The sequence below is a fragment of the Mustela erminea genome, chromosome 1 (assembly GCF_009829155.1).
Source record: "Mustela erminea isolate mMusErm1 chromosome 1, mMusErm1.Pri, whole genome shotgun sequence".
In the NCBI taxonomy this organism is placed as follows: domain Eukaryota; kingdom Metazoa; phylum Chordata; class Mammalia; order Carnivora; family Mustelidae; genus Mustela; species Mustela erminea.
The window spans coordinates 93940943-93962095 of NC_045614.1; the positions used below are offsets into that span (position 1 = coordinate 93940943).

At 34.8% G+C, this 21153-nt stretch overlaps 1 protein-coding gene across 2 annotated transcripts in view; it reads right to left on the bottom strand.

The window, feature by feature from the left end:
* Window positions 1-21153, bottom strand: part of STAG1 (stromal antigen 1) — a 434712-nt gene that overhangs the window by 182855 nt on the left and 230704 nt on the right. For both annotated transcript variants that reach the window (XM_032333876.1, XM_032333865.1), the window contains one exon: window positions 9221-9297. In XM_032333876.1, coding sequence (XP_032189767.1) covers window positions 9221-9297 — 77 coding nt within the window. The remainder of the gene's footprint in view (window positions 1-9220; window positions 9298-21153) is intronic.

A 21153-nucleotide genomic window follows, 5' to 3' on the forward strand; every position in this document is an offset into this window, starting at 1 on the left:
TTTATAGTTTTCCAGAAATGCATCCATTTCATCTAGGTCGCTAAGCTTATTGGCATATAACTGTTGATAATAACTTCTGATGATTGTTTCTACTTCCTTGATGTTAGTTGTGATCTCTCCCTTTTCATTCATAATTTTATGAATTTGGGCTTTCTCTCTTTTCTTTTGGATTAGTGTGGCTAATGGTTTAAGCTCACATTCTTAGAGAGGTTTTCTTGACCAATTTAAAAACATCCTTCCATTGCCAATCTCTTCCCCCCTTCTCTGCTTTATTTTTCTTTATTCATTATTATCATTTATTTAATTTATTGTCATTTACCATACTATAATATTTTGCCTATGTATTTTATTCATTGGCTTTCTCTCCCAGCTAAAATGTAAATCCCATGGGGGAAGGGATTTTTGGTTGGTTTATTCAGTGCTTTGTCCTCAATGTTTGGAATGTTTAACAGACCCTCAACTATTTCATCAAATGAATGAATCACCACAAAAATGATACTGTCAATATGGGTCAGAAATAATGGGAAGGATACCTAAATGATCCCTATAGTTTTCTCCTTAATCGTTCATAAATTTTGACAATATTTGTTTCCTTAGCCACAAATAGAAATGAGAATATGTGAGGTCAAGGCAGCAACGGGACTGCAATCAGTCCTTTTAAATATGTTCTCCTCTAAATTGGCACCAATAATTTTTGGAGTACCAAAAAATATCTGGTCCCTACTCATCCAAGAATCTTCACAAACATTTCATTAAGAGTGGTAAATAATTTATCAATAAAAGAAAGAAAAGTTCACAAAATTCAAGATAACTGATTACCTCTCAGGAGGAGGATTAGAATGGGAGAGTGGAGGAACACACAAGTATTTCAGTTCTTAAGTTGGGGAGTTACATACATATCTACATATATTACATATATGCTTTGTTCTATCAAATGGCACATTATTTTTTTAATGAGTATATTAAAAAGTATATTAAAAAGTATCTGAAACCACCAAATTTACATCCTTGAGAATACCAAATTCTTGCAATCACTAAAAGAAATTCCAAATTCTGAAATATCATTATCTAAAAATATTATAGTCAGTACTTAAGATGTAAAATCAAGTCTATGCATTTCTTTTTTTGTTTTTTTAAAGATTTTATTTATTTATTTGTCAGAGACAGAGGGAGAGCGAGCGAGTGAGCACAGGCAGACAGAGAGGCAGGCAGAGGCAGAGGGAGAAGCAGGCTCCCTGCCGAGCAAGGAGCCTGATGCGAAACTCGATCCCAGGACCCTGGGATCATGACCTGAGCCGAAGGCAGCTGCTTAACCAACTGAGCCACCCAGGCGTCCCAAGTCTATGCATTTCTATATCACAGTGACTGAAGAGTTGTTCATTTCTATTTTCCCTCATAAAGTCAGAATGCATAAGAACCATGTGTCAGGGGAACAAAGAAAACAATATTCCTTACTCTTGGAAAGATCCACTGAAAGATCCATTTTTAAAAACCAAATTCCTGAGTGGGCTAAATAAAATTTATTATTAAATATATTGTTTGAACTTTTGTTTTTAAGTTAAAATAGCCATAAAGATTAATTACATCATAGATTATTTTGGCTGGCTGTCATAAGGCAATTAAAGAGAAAATGCTGTTTATTATCAGACCTCTGCTAATTAAGTCTAAGGTAACTCTTTCAACTCTGACAAACCTCAGCCTTAAAGTATCAGGAAATTCAACTGGCATATATACATCAATTAAAGAAGTAATACAAAAATACATTTGGAAAGAAAAATTCCACAAGTCAATGCTATAAAAATTGTGTCATATTTTTCAACCCCCTATCTTATCTCTGTATCTCCAGCATCCATCTAGGACACTGTCTGGTATGCTGAGGAGAACAAAAATGGTTTGGGGATGGCTTATTTGTATTAAATCAATTATCTAGCCTAATTTCTCTAGCTTTGTACCTTTATGTTTTCTCCTATACATCCTAAACTCCATCTTCCCTATAAACTCCTTCCTGTTTTTTCTGGTGAACTTCTATTCATTTTTAAAAACTAGTTTTGGGGGGGGCCTGGGTGGCTCAGTGGGTTAAGCCGCTGCCTTCGGCTCAGGTCATGATCTCAGGGTCCTGGGATCGAGTCCTGCATCGGGCTCTCTGCTCATCAGGGAGCCTGCTTCCTCCTCTCTCTCTGCCTGCCTCTCTGCCTACTTGTAATCTCTCTGTCAAATAAATAAATAAAATCTTAAAAAAAAAAAAACCTAGTTTTAGGGCTAGGTAATTTATGAAGCTCTCACATCTCAAATAATTAACCTCACCCTTTGGGTTCTCATAGGGTCTTGTATTTCCTAACTATTAAACTTCTCAAGGTACTATTGCTATAGGTTCACAAATTCTTCCCCACTTAGAACACAAAATCATTTTCTAGAGCTATAACCTTGTTATAATCTCTAAGTATATACTTCCTAACTAAAAGTTAGACAAACATTAAGTGTTCAATAAATGTTTACTGAATAAACACAAATAATCCTTTGAAAAACTAAACAGTTCAGAACATGTGGGTAGCCCAGTTGGTTAAGCTGCTGTCTTCTGCCCAGGTCATAATCATAGGGTCCTGGGATGGAGCCCTGCTGCTAAACAGGGAGCCTGCTTCTCCCTCTCCCTCTGCTCCTCCCGCTGCTTGTGCTCTCTTGCTCTCTCTCAAGTTAAGTAAAATCTTTAAAAAAAAAAAAAAAAAAAGACAACTAAACAGTTCATTTGACAGTTTTTATAATAAAAAAGTTACACCTAAAATCCATAAAAGATACAGAATTAATACCTAGCTTTAGCTAGATAATTTAAAAGGTCTTCATAATGATTAGCAAATATAAATGTGATTCCATATCACTAAAAAAGCATGTTTTATAGAATTTATTTATTTATTTATTTATTGGGTTTTATTTATTTGAGAGAGACAGAGAGCGCAAAGAGGGAACACAAGCAGGGGGAGTAGGAGTGGGGGAAGCAGGCTCCCCCCTGAGTAAGGAGCCCAATGTGGGACTTGATCCCAGGATCATGACCTGAGACGAAGGCACACGCCCAACGACTGAGCCACCCAAGTGCCCTATAGATATATTTTAAAACTGAAAAATAAAAATCTTGAAATGACCAGGGTGTAATTACATCTTAAATATGTAGTTCATCATATCTAATCAAAATCACATGGGGATTTAAGCCAGTGCCCACAGATACAAATGTTATTGTTGGCCTATCTCATTTAAGCATTTCTCATAATGAGAGTAAATGTCTTAAACAATATAATGGAATGGATTAACTCCAGAAAGATTCAATATATATCAATAGCATATAATTGGTCCTTTCAAAAAGATACTAATTTAATTCCATAAACTTGTTTGGTCAGCTGTAAGACATTTGGTAATAAAAATAGCCAGAAATTTATTGTATGACTGAAGTTGTCTAAGTGGACAGAGTACAGCTGTTACCTGAGTGACTCTTTCCAAGCTACTTCAAATTATACACTTGAGGTTGTGTATGAGGTACACAGGGTAGTGGTTATGAGTATGAACTCAGAAGCCAGATGTTCTGGGCTTCATTCCTGACTTTATCATTTACTAATTATGTGACCTCAAGCAAGTTTCTTAACTCTCTTTGTCTCCATTTTCTCATCTGTAAAATGGAGATAATAATAATACAAAAGACCTACCTCATAAAAATGTCATGAGTATTATATATATGTGAAGAATGTGCAATAGCCTGGCACACAGTAAAGACAAGTATTTATTATTATCCTCAGCATGTTTCCCCTTGACTCTAATATTTTGCACTGCAAAGTACACAGCTGTAATATTATTTCCTATTTTGTGCCTTTTCACATTACAAATACAAAATGATTACAGTTTCTTGAGTCTTCCTGAGTTTTTCTATGTGATCAAGCCCTTGTCCTTGGTACTTCTCACTTCCAACTTTGCTTCCTTTCTTTAATATTCTGTTTACCTCTGCAATGTGAAAGTTTCCAAAGCAATATTTACAACACCAACTGAGTGGTGTACTACAAAAAAATATTAAAACTTCTCTTTAATTAAATTAAAAAATAAGTTATTAGTAATATTTAGTATGTAGAATAAGCTTTGTATGCCCTCACTCGGTCCATATTTCAGATTGTGTTATATCACAAAGAGTATCTGAGGTATCCCAAGAGAACAAGAGAACAATCAGAAGAGCTCAATGCTCAAGGGGGCTGATATTAAAAAATGGCATTCTTCACTGGTTTATTCATTTTGTAAGTTGCATATGATCAATGCAATAGATTTAAATATATTTTAAAATATTTATTTTTAACTCGTCTCTAAATGTTAACAGAAGGATTTTGAGAAATCTTTGAGAATTTGAGAAACAAAAAGAAAAATCTGAGTATGTAATCACAAGGGAATAATAAATAAGGGGGCACTAACACTTCTTGCACAAGCTCATCTTAGACCACTAAGTTAAAGCCATGATGATCTAATGACATCTGAGAAGAAACTGATCAAGTTATGTATACATTTAAGCTGTAAATAAACATATGCTGCAAACTACAGTCAGATAATAAATGTAATCAAGTATTATAAATATGAATAAATTTATATAAAGAACATAATACATAAATGTAACATAATAAGTGATTATTTAATTATTTATTTGAGTTATTTATTATTTGGTCTGATTACAAAAGGTAGAAGGAAAAAAAGCCTTTTGTCTATTTTTATCACATATTTAGAAAATAAGACTGAGTTTAAAACTAAGAAAGTGTGAAACAATCACCAGGGAGTTACTTCTTAAGCACTCTCCCCATAAGAACAGAACTCCTGCCTTCTGAGAAGGAGCATGGGGGAGAGAAAAAGAAGGGAGTAATTCTTTAGCTTTATAGGTATTCACTATGAAGACAATAGGCTAAAAAATGTCTTATTGATGGAATATAAATTTAAACTTTAATTTGGGACTGGAGATAATTTGAGTTTTCTTCTACCACATTTTCTGCATTTTCTTCATATTTTCTCAGTTTGTATAATATTTAACTATTTTTACTTTTCTTAAATTTTTAATCTTATGATTAATAAATGCTCAAATGGATAAACAAATGAGAAGTTCTATACTTAAGTATAAATAAATTCATAGAAGTACATACAGAAGAGCACAATGTATAAAACTCTGTAGTTGTGGGCAATACAAAATAATATAGACAAGAATTAAAAGGGCACTAAGTGAATACGTTATATGTACTGTGCTGCAAAGCTTCCCTTCATAGATGTCACATTTCAATATATGATATGAAAACTATTCAAACTGACCTTTGGAAAACATACTTAAGAGTTTACATTTGGAGATGTGATTCTAATAACCTGGGGAAGAGATACTATTACATTTTGCTTTAGGTACCAGAGGCTGGCTCCAATAGGAACTAAATGTATCTACTGGCTATTCCCTATAAACCAGACATTGTTCTAAACTCTTTGGATCAAAGACATCCAAAGATGTCATCACATCTTTCTGAATTTTACCACAAAATACAACTTACCAAAACTAACCTCCCTCCACTGCTGGGGACTAAAAGACCCACAAAGCATTTTGAAGAAACAAAAACAATTAAGATACTATATAGTCAACAATAGGTAAGCATGTAAATGCAGTAAAATGCTTAAAGATAAAATAGCCTTAGAAAAAAATTAATTAATTCTGCTTTAAATGAATGTACTCTAATAATAAAACTGTTAGTTGTTCTGTCAAAGAGGAAACAAGGAATGTTTTCCCTTAGAATCTTTTCTTTCTTTATTTGAAGAACAGTTGATATACAAGGTTACATTAGTTTCAGGTGTACAATTCAGTGATTCAACAAGTTCAGACATTATGCTATGCTCACCACAAGTGTCAAATCTATAATATTATTACAATACCACTGACTATATTCCCTATGCTGTATCTTTTATCCTCATGACTTACTCATAAAATAGTGGTTTTCAAAACATTCTTTTTTTATTTAATCAGTTTTCTCATGTATCAGGATTAGAATATTTAAGATTATGAAATAAATACCTTTTGAAAAATTTTCATTTGCTACATTTAAGTCATTATCACTTTTGGTAACAGTTTTCTATTCTTGTAATATACCTGAATATTTGACAATATTCACAGGACTATTTTCTCAGATATATCATGATCTTCATTTTGCTGAATTCCTCATCTTCTATTTATCTCAGAATCTTACTACAAAGCAATGATACTCTGTTTTGAAATTTCATGTGTATCCAAATTGTATTTCCTCTCATTCTGTTCTCCTATATAAAGTGTTTTTATAGCTTAAATCTCATTTTCTCTCAAAGTTTCTCCCAACCTTGTTCATACATGGGAGTCACCTGGTGAGCTTTTAAAAATCCCAAGTCCAGGTTACATGCCTTACAAATTAAATCAGAAGGTCTGGGGATAAGGAAGAGAGTGAGGCATTAGTTTTTAAATATCCCTAGGTGATATATATATATATTTTTAATATCCCTAGGTGATATTAATATGCAGCAAGGTTTGGGAACTACTGTCCTAAATTCTAAGTAGTTCCTGAAGTTCCCAGATGCATACTATTTTTTAATCTGTGATCTCAATCACCAGTATTGCAAGCCTGGCATGGTAGTTAGTACTGTAGTTGGTGAGTAAACCCACCACTTTCCCCTTAATTTGGCTTCATTATCTTCTATCTGCCACATATAAACTCATGAAGTTATAACAAAAACCCTTTTTTAAATGAAAAGTAGTTTCACAGAAATGTTTCTGAATACAAAATTTTTTTAATTTTAGAAGTTAATATAGTACATATACTTTATATCCCATCACAATCCAAGAGAATCTGGGGCAGCCCCCTGTCATCAAGAACATTAGTATTTCACCAGAAAGACAAGTAAATATTCGCAATGACTGAGATAAATAAAAATTTTAATAGCTTGAGGTTAGCTGGGCCAGTTTTGCCACCATTAAATTGGGGGGGAAAAGTCCTTTGGAATTTCAGAATGTTTTGGATTACAGAAATGAAAACAAGTAATTATGGCATTATATACATGGGTCACAATGCAAGGTCTCCCCTACCTCCCATGGAATGTGACTAAACAGTCTGAAAGCCATTGACAGAATGCTTCTATAAAAATGCTCACGAGGGGCGCCTGGGTGGCTCAGTCAATTAAGCCTCTGCCTTCAGCTTGGCCATAATCAAGAGTCCCGGGATCAAGCCCCACGTCAGGCTCCCTGCTCATGTTTTCTTCTCTCTCTCTCTCTCAAATAAATAAATAAATAAAATCTTAAAAAGAAGAAAAAAAAAAGATGCTTATGAAAATGTTTTGGTGGGATGCCTGGGTGGCTCAGTTGGTTACGCAGCTGCCTTCGGCTCAGGTCATGATCCCAGCATCCTGGGATTGAGTCCCACATCAGGTTCCTTGCTCAGCAGGGAACCTGCTTCTCCCTCTGCCTGCCATTCTGTCTGCCTGTGCTCGCTCTCTCCCCCTCTCTCTCTCTGATAAATAAATAAAATCTATAAAAAAAAAAAAAAAGAAAAGAAAATGTTTTGGTGTGTGCCATTAGAATAAAGGTGAACACCTGATGAAAAAGATACACAGTGTTGCAACATGTGTTTGTTTTACGATGTATTTGTAGTACTTTTTTCAATTAAATATAGATATTCCTACTACTAAAAATAAAAAAATAAAAATCTAAGCCCACCCCACTGAAAGTGTGGACCTGGGGAAAAAACCATCTTTGTTGTAAAAATGAAATCTTGCATTTGCAATGATGTGGACGGAACTAGAGGGTACTATGTTAACTGAAATTAGTCAATCAGAGAAAGACACGTATCCTATCAGCTCTCTGATATGAGGAATTTGAGAGGCAGGGTAGAGGTTCGTGGGGGGAAGGGAGGGAAAAAATGAAACAAGATGGTATCAGAAGGGAAACAAACCATAAGAGACTCTTTTTTTTTTTTTAAAGATTTTATTTATTTATTTGAGAGAGAGACAGTGAGAGAGAGCATGAGCAAGGAGAAGGTCAGAGGGAGAAGCAGACTCCCCGTGGAGCTGGGAGCCTGATGCGGGACTCGATCCCCGGACTCCGGGATCATGACCTGAGCCGAAAGCAGTTGTCCAACCAACTGAGCCACCCAGGCGTCCCTTTTTTTTTTTTTTTTGAGACTCTTAATCTCTGGAAACAAACTGAGGGCTGCTGGGGGGAGTGGGGAGGGATAGGGTTGTTGGGTGATGGACATTGGGGTGGGTATGTTCTATGGTGAGTGCTGTGAATGGTGTAAGACTGATGATTCACAGACCTGTACCCCTGAAACAAATAATACATTATATATTAATAAAACAAAACAAAAAACCCCCACGAACAATCTTTGTTGTTAGTGTTGAAAGTCCAGAAAAGAGAGAGAAATCTTATTTAAATCAAAAGGCAGAATATTAAAACTAAAATTAATGGTGGTCTAAAGCATGACATAAAATGAGTTTACCATAAACAGAATACATAAATAAAATTGTGAAGGTGTTTCAACACGTAGAATCAGTGTAAAGCTGATAAATTTGTGAAGACTAGCAAAGAAAACATGTATTTTAAGTAGAAATCAGAATATTCTCAAGTAGATGTCCCAAATAGAAGTTTAAGTTTTACAGAAACAAACAAAATGGGGATGGGGTTGGGGAGGGGGTAGTATGGAGAGATGCACATAAAAAAATTTCAGGAATGCTGGATTGAATGAAGTTAAGCAGGTTATTTTTCCATCAGGATTTCTAAGAACCTTAAATAAGATAATGTGCTTTGACAATCTCTACAACAGGCATAATATGCAGCCTACTCACACTTATTTGACCTCCAAACCCTTTTTTCTTTAAAGGATTTAACATGACTGATTCTGCAGAACATAAAACTACTGGAGATACATTTATAAATTTGGGGATTTAGGTGGTCTTCAAGAATGAATGTCAAGAATCAACTTCTACTTGATATCACTAATTTTATTATCCTTATCATTTACCACTCACACCTCCATGCAAGGAAATGAAATTGACAAAGATCGTTACCTTTAGATTTAGTAACATGGGTTAATATATAAATGAAGAAAAAGTGTATCTTCTCTTAAACACCAAATCAAAATAAAACTTGAAGTAGTCAACATATTTACCATTTTTAAAGTATAATTAGGCAATCTGTATAAATACTGAAATGTTATACCTCATCAAATTCTTCAGTCATTTTTCTGATGATTTCTGCATTCTGCATATTTCGAAACATCTCTATTCTCACAGTACCTGTGGAACAACAGATTTAACAGTTAATCTTTTCCTATCCCATCCTAAACATTAAATTTAACCTGACCAATGTCTGAAAAATTTATGTTTGAAAAATTTTATATCAAAGTGTTTGGAGTTTTTTCTTCCCCTGAACTCCTACCTAAAGGAACTCCTTGTTTAAGAACTTCAAAGTTCTTTAGACATTTTTTAAAAACCTGAATATTCCGTGAATTAGATAAGTATGAGGAAAAAACTGCAAGGAATGTTAGGGAAGGAAAAGATGGAGTCATAAAATAATAAATTTAAATTGTCTGGCGGGCTGTAAGGATTGACTGGCGCTACTCACGCATACGGGTGACTGCCTTAGTATGAAAAACACCCAAATATAGAGAATATTATCTCTCTTCATGCCTTTTTCTGGTATTTGTTATCAACAGAATATTTTTCTATAAATTAAACTAAGTGTTCCTTATCTAGAGACACTTGTCGATTAGATTGCTTTATCTGAACATGAAAAATAGCTTGGTAACTTCAACATAAGCATCAAAGAAAGAAAAAGTTAACCTCCTTTCTCATTCCATTCTTTAGTACTACTTTTATTAGCTACATAATTTTTATCTCAATCATGATTACATAAATATTATCACTCTCAAAGTAGTAAGAGTTTATATCAAAAATGTATTAAAAATAAACATAATTTAAGTAAAATAAGGTTCAAATAAGGTTTGAACCACTAACAAAGGTTGAATAAGGTTCAAAATAAATCTGGAGTTACAGAGAACACTGGTCTAATAATTACACGAGGTTCAGTTTCAACTGTACACATGTAAAATATCCAAGTTAAAAATCACAAGACTCAATGAATCAATTAGAAAATATTTTATAACCTTTAACAGGTTGCTCGCCAGTGATTACCAGCTCTGACTCAAATCACATTTGGGTATACAAAAGGGAAAATTCTCTGAAGTGTACTATACTCTTACAGGAGACAGTATAAAGCAGTAGAGAGTCACTAAAAGTCATCAAGTATACTCTTAATTGAGAGGGCTACTAAAAAACTGCAGTGGCACATTTGGCATATCAAACTTAATTTGACTTAGTTTTTATTAGTATAAATGAGAAAAAATGGTATCTCCCTTATCTTTTTAATCACAACCATTTCTAAGCATCTTTTAATTACTTGAGGTACAGCTCTCTTGTTCATTTTCAGGATGCTGAATTCATTTAGTACCACCAATAGGGATCACTTACACCCAGTTATAGAGATGAGAGTCTAGACTGGAAGGTGAATGAAAAGGGAAAGTATTTTTAGAGTTCCTCCCCAACAGGCAATTTCCTAAACACAATGGGAGATTTTTACAATGTGATTTTATTTTTTTATGGGAAAAACAGTATCACAGACAGTATTTAAAACCATTGTAGGCAGCTTGCTTATGCACTACAATACAGACATTATTTTCAGAAGTTTTTTAAAAAAATAAATAAAATCGCATTGAATTGCTAATTATAAATTATCTCAAGTAAAAGTAACTCTCTGTCCAACATTCTTTAAAAATCATTCAAAATAAAACAGTACGGAAGTTCCTCAAGATATGAACAGACACTTCTCCAATGAAGACATACAAATGGCTATCAGACACATGAAAAAATGTTCATCATCACTAGCCATTAGGGAGATTCAAATTAGAACCACATTGAGATTCCACCTTACACCAGTTAGAATGGCCAAAATTAGCAAGACAGGAAACAACACGTGTTGGAGAGGATGTGGAGAAAGGGGAACCCTCTTACACTGTTGGTAGGAATGCAAGGTGGTGCATCCACTTTGGAGAACAGTGTGGAGATTCCTCAATAAATTAATAATAGAGCTTCCCTATGACCCTGCAATTGCACTCCTGGGTATTTACCCCAAAAATACAGATGTCGTGTACCCCATGTTTATAGCAGCAATGGCCATGGTCGTCAAACTGTGGAAAGAATCAAGATGCCCTTCAATGGAAGAATGGATAGGAAGATGTGGTCCATATACACTATGGAGTATTATGCCTCCATCAGAAAGGATGAATACCCAACTTTTGTAGCAACATGGATGGGACTGGAAGAGATTATGCTGAGTGAAGTAAGTCAAGCAGAGAGAGTCAATTATCATATGGTTTCACTTATTTGTGGAGCATAACAAGTAACATGGAGGACATGGGGAGATGGAGAGGAGAAGGGAGTTGAGGGAAATTGGAAGGGGAGGTGAACCATGAGAGACTATGGACTCTGAAAAACAACCTGAGGGTTTTGGGGGTGGGGGGTTGGGGAAGCCAGGTGGTGGGTATTAAGGAGGGCATGGATTGCATGGAGCACTGGGTGTGGTACAAAAATAATGAATATTGTTACGCTGAAAAGAAATAAAATAATAATAATAATAATAAAGTTAAAAACAGAGCCACCCTATGACCCAATAATTGTACTACTAGGTATTTACCCTAAAGATACAAATGTAGTGATCCGAAGGGCCATGTGCACCTGAATGTCTACACATATGATGGAATACTATGCAGCCATCAAAAGAAATGAAATCTTACCCATTTGCAACAATGTGGATGGAACTAGAGGGTATTATGCTAAGTGAAATAAGTCAATTAGAGAGAAACAAGTTATCATATGATCTCACTGGTATAAGGAATCTCAGAAGTAAGACAGAGGATAGGGGAAGGGAGGGGGAAAATGAAACAAAATGAAACCAGAGAAGGAGACAAACCATAAGAGACTCTTATCTCAGGAAACAAATTGAGGGTTGCTGGAAGGGAGAAGGGTGGAGGGATGGTGTGGCTGGGGGATGGACACTGGGGAGGGTATGTGTTGTGGTGGGTGCTATGAATTGTGTAAGACTGATGAATCATAGACCTGTACCCATGAAACAACTAAACAAATTAATTTTTTTAAAAATCACTCAAATTAGGAACGCCTGGGTGGCTCAGTTAGTTGAGTGTCCAACTCTAGATTTTGGCTTGAGTCATGATCTCAGAGACCCAGATCGAGCCCCACATCCAGCTCCTCACCAAGTACAGAGCCTGCTTGGGATTCTCTCTCTCCCTCTGCCCCTACCCCCTCCTCAAAAATAAATGAATAAATAAAAGTCACTCAAATTACACAAAACTGTTTTAACCTTGCTTGGGTTAGCAAGCATTTTGTCCACCTGAAACAGAGTCCCATATATAAAAAGCATGTAATTTCGGAAGTTATTTCACAGTACTCTTGATAAGCAAAATTATTTTCTTTAAGTACTAATCAAGCAAAAGAAATAAAATCAGATTTTTAAGTTATTAAACATGAGAAGAATCAGTTGTTCTTGGAGAGATGGAAATATTTTATATTTTGCACAGAGTAGCATTTATATTAAATGGCTATATGCATTTCTCAAAAGTCATTTATCTGTACACTTAAAATGTGTGCATTTGGAAATTATATCTTGGTAAAATTGATTTTTAAAAAATCAAGAAAAAGGACATTGCTAATCATAGTCATTCAGTAAAAAATTACATATGTCAAAGAGTGCCTGGCTGACTCAGTATGTAGAGCATGCGACTCTCATCTCAGAATTGTAGGTTCAAGCTCCACAGGGGTTTAGAGATGACTTAAAATTTACATGTGTCATTGTTAAATATGAGTATAAATAAAGTTCAATTCTATTTCCATGATTGACATAGCAGTTTTCATATACAGTGAAGTCTTAACTGTAATTCCAATGGACTAAAAACTAGCTCATAAACAGAGGACTGTTTTTGCTCTATTTACTATCATAAAGTGAAAGACAACAAAACAGTAACTAGTCTTAAAAGCAAAATAAAAACCAGCTGCATACTTAGCATCTCTAAAAATGACTGCCATATACAAGTAACAATTATTAATAAAATAAAATCAGGTATTTAAAGCTATAATTTTGAAAATGAACAGAAGCTTGTCACTGAGGTTTTTTAAAAGAAGAAAATCCTGCTGCTGCTACAATGACTATTCAAAACATTAGCCTATTTACTTAAAGCTAACTGTTCATTCTTCTTCAGCCCAATCCCCCTACTCTACTGCAACTGCTTCCTGACACCTATTATCTGCTGACTGTTACACCAAAATCTTTCTTTAGTAATACCCTATCTATTCTATTTAAAACATTTCCTCATTATACTGGTTTCTGTTAACACTATATCCTTATACTGTATTCTCTGATGACTTACTTTGATTTCTTTCACTTACTTTTAGTCATTTACCTGAATAAATACAGGTAATTTCCAAAGTTCTGTCCAACACATTTTTCTTTGTCCCATTCTACATTTCTGCATATGGCCCCCTCTACCTCTCCCACTAGATAAAAGTATAGCAGAGACTACTACTTATTAATCATTGTTATTTAGCCCAGTCCCTCAAAAAATGTCTGACATCGTAAGTCTTCTCTTTCCTATTTTAAGCTTTCTTTGACAATGGATAATAAACATAAAGAACTGAAATAATTCAGGGGCGCCTGGGTGGCTCCCTGGGTTAAAGCCTCTGCCTTCGGCTCAGGTCATGATCCCAGGATTCTGGGATCAAGCCCCACATCAGGATCTCTGCTCAGCAGGGAGGCTGCTTCCTCCTCTCTCTGCCTGCCTCTCTGCCTACTTGTGACCTCTGTCTGCCAAATAAATAAATAAAAACTTAAAAAAAAAAAAAAAGAACTGAAATAATTCAGATTCACAGAAACATAAATATCTCAAGAATGAAAAAAAAAAAAAGATTATCTTCCACTCTCTGAAACACTATCTGTGAGATTCCTCACATACATATTTTATATTTTAAAAAAATTTTTGTTTAAGCAGGCCCTCCTGACAGGATTATACTTCTAATTTGAAGGAAGAACTTTCAAAATTGTCATTGGTAATCATGAATAATTCCAGAAACAATAACATCAGAAAGCAACCATCAAGTTCTCAATCATTTAAATTATGTCAAACTGCTGGAGGAACATAACTTTAAACAATCCCTATGGTATGCAGTTTGGCAAATGTTTACTGAAATTGCAAACTCATATACTCCTTGGCCTTGATTTTGTACTTGTTGCAAAGCATCCATAAACTCACACACATGAAATAATGAAGGTACGACGTTTTTCCCTGAAGCACTGCTTGCAAAGAAAAAAGGAAAAATATGTATACCCATAAATAATATTCTGATTAATAACTAAAAGTGCTGATGCTAATAATAATGGTGGTAGCAACTAACACTGGGATGCTCATTATCTGCCAGGCATTGTTCTAAAAAATAAGCCCTGGAAGTTAACATATTTAATCTTCACAACAATACCTATGAAGAATATACAATTTTTCTCTCATTTTACAGAAGAGAAATTGAGGCACCTAGTAACTTGTAAAAGGGGTTTCCCAGTAGATTTGTGGTCTCTATGCATAGTCTGGCTAGAGGGTCTATAACTAACCACTACTCTTAACTGACTAAAATCAATGGGATCCCGGAGCTGTCTAAAACAATAAACACATCTATGTTGGATATGGAAAGATCTGCAGGACATATTCATACATGACAAAAGGAACATATATGTATTTGATTGCATATGCTTTAAGATATTATGGAAAGATACACAAATATCTAGCAAAACTGGTTATCTCAGGGAAAGAGAAATACGTGGTTGAGGTTGAGGGGTATAATGGAGATATTATATTGCATACCCTTTGCATTTCTTGAAATTTGAACTATATGAATATATTACTCAAAATAAGGAATTAAAACATTTCAAATAAAAAATAAAATGTTAAAAACTAAACTGAAAGACAGATTGCTATTAAACTCTGCCTATCAAGCATTTGTGTAGTCACTACCAATATGCACTCATTAGAGGGTAAGCTAAGAATGCTTGACATAAGCTTGCCCAAAATGGAAAATTTTTTGTTTTTCTTCCCAGCTATTATAGAATACAAAAAAATGAAGTTGAAAAGAGGGTTGGAGAACATACCCCTGGCATAGTTAGTGTTATGGACAACAATGAAAAGAAGCTGTAATCATGTTTATAGTAACCACAACATTTAATAAAACCCTCAAGAAGTCATTCTAGGTGGTTTAAAATCTTTGGCATCAGACATAGTAGGATTTAAATCTTAGTTCCACGAGTTACCAAGCTATAGGACACTGAAAAAAAAATCAATTGTTCTCTATGAAATTCAGATTTCTATTAAAATGGTGAGAATACCACACTTCAGTGTAAGAATTTTTTTTTTTTTTGAAGATTTGATTATTTATTTGACAGAGATCACAAGTAGGCAGAGAGGAGGCAGAGAGAGAGAGAGGAAGAAGAAGGCTCCCTGCTGAGCAGAGAGCCTGATGCGGGGCTCAATCCCAGGACTCTGGGATCATGACCAGAGCCGAAGGCAGAGGCTTTGACCCACTGAGCCACACAGGCGCCCCTAGGAATCTTTTTTTTGTTCAATGCCATAATGTGTAGTGCTTGGAATAGTGCTTAGTACATAGGAGGCACTGAAAAAATGTTTGTTAAACAATTGACTAAGGATATGAGAACAAAATAAGGTAACCTATTATACTTGCAGCAGGTAAGATGCTCACCTACTTTGAGCATTTGTTTTTTTAGTAGATTAACCTGCCCATTTTAGAGGGAAACTAAAATCTCTAGTTTCTTAGTTGAGCTCTACTGAAAGCCAGATTCCTAACTGCACATGTTGCCAGGTTAATGCCATCTGAAGAATGAGACCAGTAATCTTTTATTCCAGAACCAGGCAAAGTAATTCCAGCAGTTTTCCCATCAACCAGACCAAAGCCTCCACTTCCAGAGTGGAAACAATCACATAAATACTAAACCTCTCTGTCCAAAATTACTAAAACCCACCAGAGAGATGAGTTAAGGTGATAAAAAAATCACTGTCTAAGAAGCAGGAACCCATGAACTCTTAACCCCATTTTACATGAACCACATGGTTTAGAGAACTGTCTCACCTCATCCTCCTCATTTTTTAATGCCAAAGCAAGAACTCTAGCCTTCTCTGTATCCTTTCAATTAGATACAGAAGCAGACAGAAGAGAAAACTGAAAGCATACAAGAATTTATTCAGTGACAAATCAATTTATCCAAATATAACAGAAGGCCCTTTGGGGTTTATACCTTCTCTGACACAGTAACATTCTGTCCCCTTCAAAATTAGTGAGCCCCATTATAGGTGAAATATACTAACACTGCCTAAGAGCACTTAGCAGAGAACCTTCCTCAGAGGCTTCTGATTAGCTGTTCCATACAGAAAACAACTTTCTATTTTAAGGATTTTCTTTTAAAGAGTGGATTATAAAGTCTATAAATATATTTATAAATAAATAAATATTTTTTAGTTTATTTATAAAATTTATTTATAAATAAGATCTAATCTGGTGATGAATGAGAGAAAAATCCAAGCATGTAACGGACAATTTTTTGTATTCTTATTTTGTTTCATTTTTACTTTAAGTACTAGACAGCAGATTTTATATCAAAATAAAGTGGAGAAAAACTGAAAATAAATATGGATAAATTACTAGAGAAAGTCTAAGAAAAGGAGAAGAAATGCTGAGGTTACTCAAATTCAGAAGTATTTACTAAAGAAACATTACATACCAGAAAACAGAACTTAGCAGTTACCTACAATTCAGTGACTGCATACATCTTTCTCAAGATTCGAGGAGAAGGATGATGGAAAGGAAGAGAGAGACAGATACTTTGGTTGCTTTTTAATGAACACTTTAAGCGTAATTATAAATATCTTTTGATACATGCTGTCTATCAAGGTAGTATGCACACAAGTGGAAAAAAAAATTACCTCATAGGTTATTGTAAATATACATGTTGGGAAACAGAGCTTTCAGAATATATTAAAATAGAAATTGTTGGGGGCACCTGGATGGCTCAGTTGGTTATCTGATTCTTGATCTCAGGGTTATGAGTTCAAGGCCCATGCTGGGCTCCATCCACAATGAGTGTGGGGCCTACTTAAAAAAAAAAAAAAATATTGAAATTATATTTCAATTATGTATATATATATGAAATTATATATATGAAATTATAGGCCTCCACAGATACCCTGCATGAATAAAAAAAAGAAACTGTTGTGACTGTATCTCCAGTAATGAGTCTGTCTCTAAATGGCAAACTGCACTTGGTAACATTCCTTACAAAAAGCTTATATAATTCTTCCTCTGTAAAAACAAAAAATAGGTGAAATATCAAACTAACTGTTCAAAAAAGAAAACTCACATTTTGGCATATGATATAGGAGTACCAACTGACTATAGTCTTTCAAGATGGCATGAGGTACATTTCATCCACTTCAAGAACAGATAAATTTACTACATATTAGAATTTCAAGGGCCACCTGGGTGGCTCAATAGGTTAAAGCCTCTGCCTTCGGCTCAGGTCATGATCCCAGGGTCCGGGGATCGGGCTCTGCATTGGACTTTCGGCTCACCAGGAAGCCTGCTTCCCTGCCTCTCTGGTTACTTGTTATCTCTGTCAAATAAATAAATAAAATATTTTTTTAAAAAAAATTTCAAATTTAGAGCTCGGTTGAACCATGCTAATATAGCCCAGGGCCAAACGTAAGCATTGTCCTAGGGCTTTTTCAGACCACTTTCACCAAATCTTCAAAAACTTCAAATAATCTCATCTTCAGTCCACGAAAGACAAGAATTAAAGGAAATGTCAAAGAGGAAAAAATAAATTTACTTTTTAAAACATCCATCTGCTACTTCAGGGAACTACTACTAACATCATTCAAGAGGAGCAGGGCTTCTTAATCTGTGGCATATAGATTCTTAAATATCTATGGACCTTTTGAAACTGTATGAAAATTTAGCTCTATGCACTTCTGTGAAGACCCAAATTTTCAGGCTATTATTAAAGGACTTTAAGAACTTCATAAGGTAAAAACTACACATTAGAGGAAAAATATCAGCCAAAGATTTTTAGTCTTAGAGAACTGAAGAGAAAAATTAAATGGTGACAGTAAAGAATAGTTCCTTATTAGAGAATGGAATTAGAAACCAAGATCTATGTGTTAAGTGTATTACTGCTGGTGGAATGTAATTTCTTTTAGGCCCTCTCCTCTTAAATAATGGGAAATATATATGTGTGTATATAAACATTAGCTATTTCTATATGTAGCCATATGTATCTATATTAAGCTATAAATAAGTTATACATATATCTTTTAACTGTATTACCACATGGAATATTCTAGAGTCCTCCCCTTTCCTTGCTTTTCTCCATGATTTCCTACAGTGAAAACTCTGGTTCTCACCATCAACCACCTATTTATTAAAATTTTCAATTCTGGTATACGTGTATAACATGACTTCAGAATTGGCAGCACATACCCCAGGGGAAAATAACTACAATTAGAGTACCATGCTTTTTATACACTTCCTTTTGCCTTTACTTTTAGAGTTTCCACTCTTCAGTTATTTAGGACAGCATTTTCCCCAAACCTCTTCAAGGTTCTTTCATGTATTTGTAATACAGTTTGATTCTTTTGTTACAGTCTGAATTCATCCCAGAATGACCTCATTAGGGATTTTTTTTTTTTTTAAATTTGCAAACATCAATGTTCATTCTTAGTGCTAGATGTTCTATGGGTTTCGGAAACTCATAATAGCACATATCCAGCATTATTGTTTTAATTTGCACTTCCCTTACGACAAATCATGTCGAGCATCTTTTTACTTGTCTATATGCCATCTGTATACCTTGCTGCTGAAATATCTGTTCAGGTCTTCGCCCACTTTTTTATTGAGGTATTTATTTATCATTCAGTTTTTAGAGCTCTCTGTATATTCTGAATACAAGTCCTTTATCATACATGTGTCTTGGAAATATATTTTCCAGTCTGTGACTTTTATTTTAATTTTCTTAACAATATCTTTTGCAGAGCATAAAAAATTTTAATTTCGGTAAGGTCCAACTTCCCAAGTGCTTCTTTCATCAATCGTGCTCTTGGCTGTTACAACTTTAAAAACATCAAAACCGGGGCGCCTGGGTGGCTCAGTGGGTTAAGCCTCTTGCCTTCGGCTCAGGTCATGGTCTCTGGATCCTGGGATTGAGCCCTGGCATTAGGTTCTCTGCTCAGCAGGAAGCCTGCGTCCCCCTCTCTCTCTGCCGGCCTCTCTGCCTAATTATGATCTCTGTCAAATAAATAAATAAAATCTTAAAAAAATATAAAAATCAAAAAATCAAAACCTCATCACTAAACTTAAGGTCACATAGACTTTATGTTTTATTTTAGAAATTAAGAATTTTACATTTTACATGAGTTAAGTTTTGTGCAAAGGGGTAAGATCTGTGCTCAAGTTCATTTTTTCCACACTGATATCCAATTGTTCATGTACGATTTGTTGAAAAGATGATTATTTCTCTATTTAATTGCCTTTGTAGCTTCATAGAAAAAAAAAAATCAGGGGCGCCTGGGTGGCTCAGTGGGTTAAGGCCTCTGCCTTCAGCTCAGGTCATGATCCCAGGGTCATGGGATCGAGCCCCGCATTGGGCTCTGTGCTCAGTGGGAAACTTGCTTCCCCTCGCTCTATCTGCGACTGCTGTCTGTTAAATGAATAAAATCTTTAAAAAAAAAACACCAGTTGACTATATTTATGTGATTATTTTATTATTTTAAAAAATAATTTAGGGTACATAAATTTTTTATACACACACACACACACACACACACCTCCTCAGAAATCCACTAGACCTAGAAAAAGGAAGATTAAAATATACCAAAATATTTCATGTTCCATTCTCTTATTTTAATAATATTTATCTTACACTCCACACATCCAACAGTTTTTCCTATATGATGAGCCCATCAGGATTATCCATGGTTTTCACTGCACTCTTCCTTAAAATAGTAGCTGTATGTCTCTACATTTGAAAGCTCTTCTAAAACCCTAAGAATAATGAAAAATTGAGACTTTAATCCCAAGAGATTAGAAGTCCATGAATGTAGAAATTATCTTATAACAATATAAAACATAAATAAGCAAAATATGTCCTAAGTATGGAAGTTTCAAAATTATGAGTTACACACACACACACACACACACACACACACACACGGTTACCCAAGCGAAGAAATCACTTTAAATTGGTATGTAAAACTTTTGATTAGAGGGCACCTGGGTGGCTCAGTTGGTTGAGCAACTGCCTTTGGCTCAGGTCATGATCCCGGACTTCCAGGATCAAGTCCCACATCGGGCTCCCAGCTCCTTGGGGAGTCTGCTTCTCCCTCTGACCTTGTCCTCTCTCAGGCTCTCTCTCACTCATTCTCTCTCAAATAAATAAATAAAATCTTAAAAAAAAAAAAAACACTTTTCATTAGGGTAGTATTATAAACAATATTTTTATATAAACCCTCTTCCTGAAATGCTAATGAAAATACGAAAAATGCTTTGAAAAGCATCTGAAACCTTATGAAGTAGTGGGAATTAGTAGGGTAAAAACAAACTAAAAACAGAAACCAAAATACAAAAAGAGCACTAAAATCACTTCTCTGATAATACTTACTGGGACTAAAATACAATGCACAAGCTGGGACTTCCTAAGTAAAGGGTCTAAAAGAACAACTCTTTTATGAAGTGGGGGCTTAAAGGATTTCATCTGTAAGTTAAGATTAAACCAGCTTACTAGTAAAACTAACACCTCATATTCTGTGGTCTATAAAGAAAGCTTTTTTAATACTGTGTAGAAGGAGACAGATACATGAGAGGTAGTAATCAAACACTAGTGCTCTCACAAATATCCTAAAATCTGATACAGAAAACTTCAGATGGAACTTAGTTGGAAACAGTCCTCAACTGGAAGTGCTGGTGGGCACCTGTCAA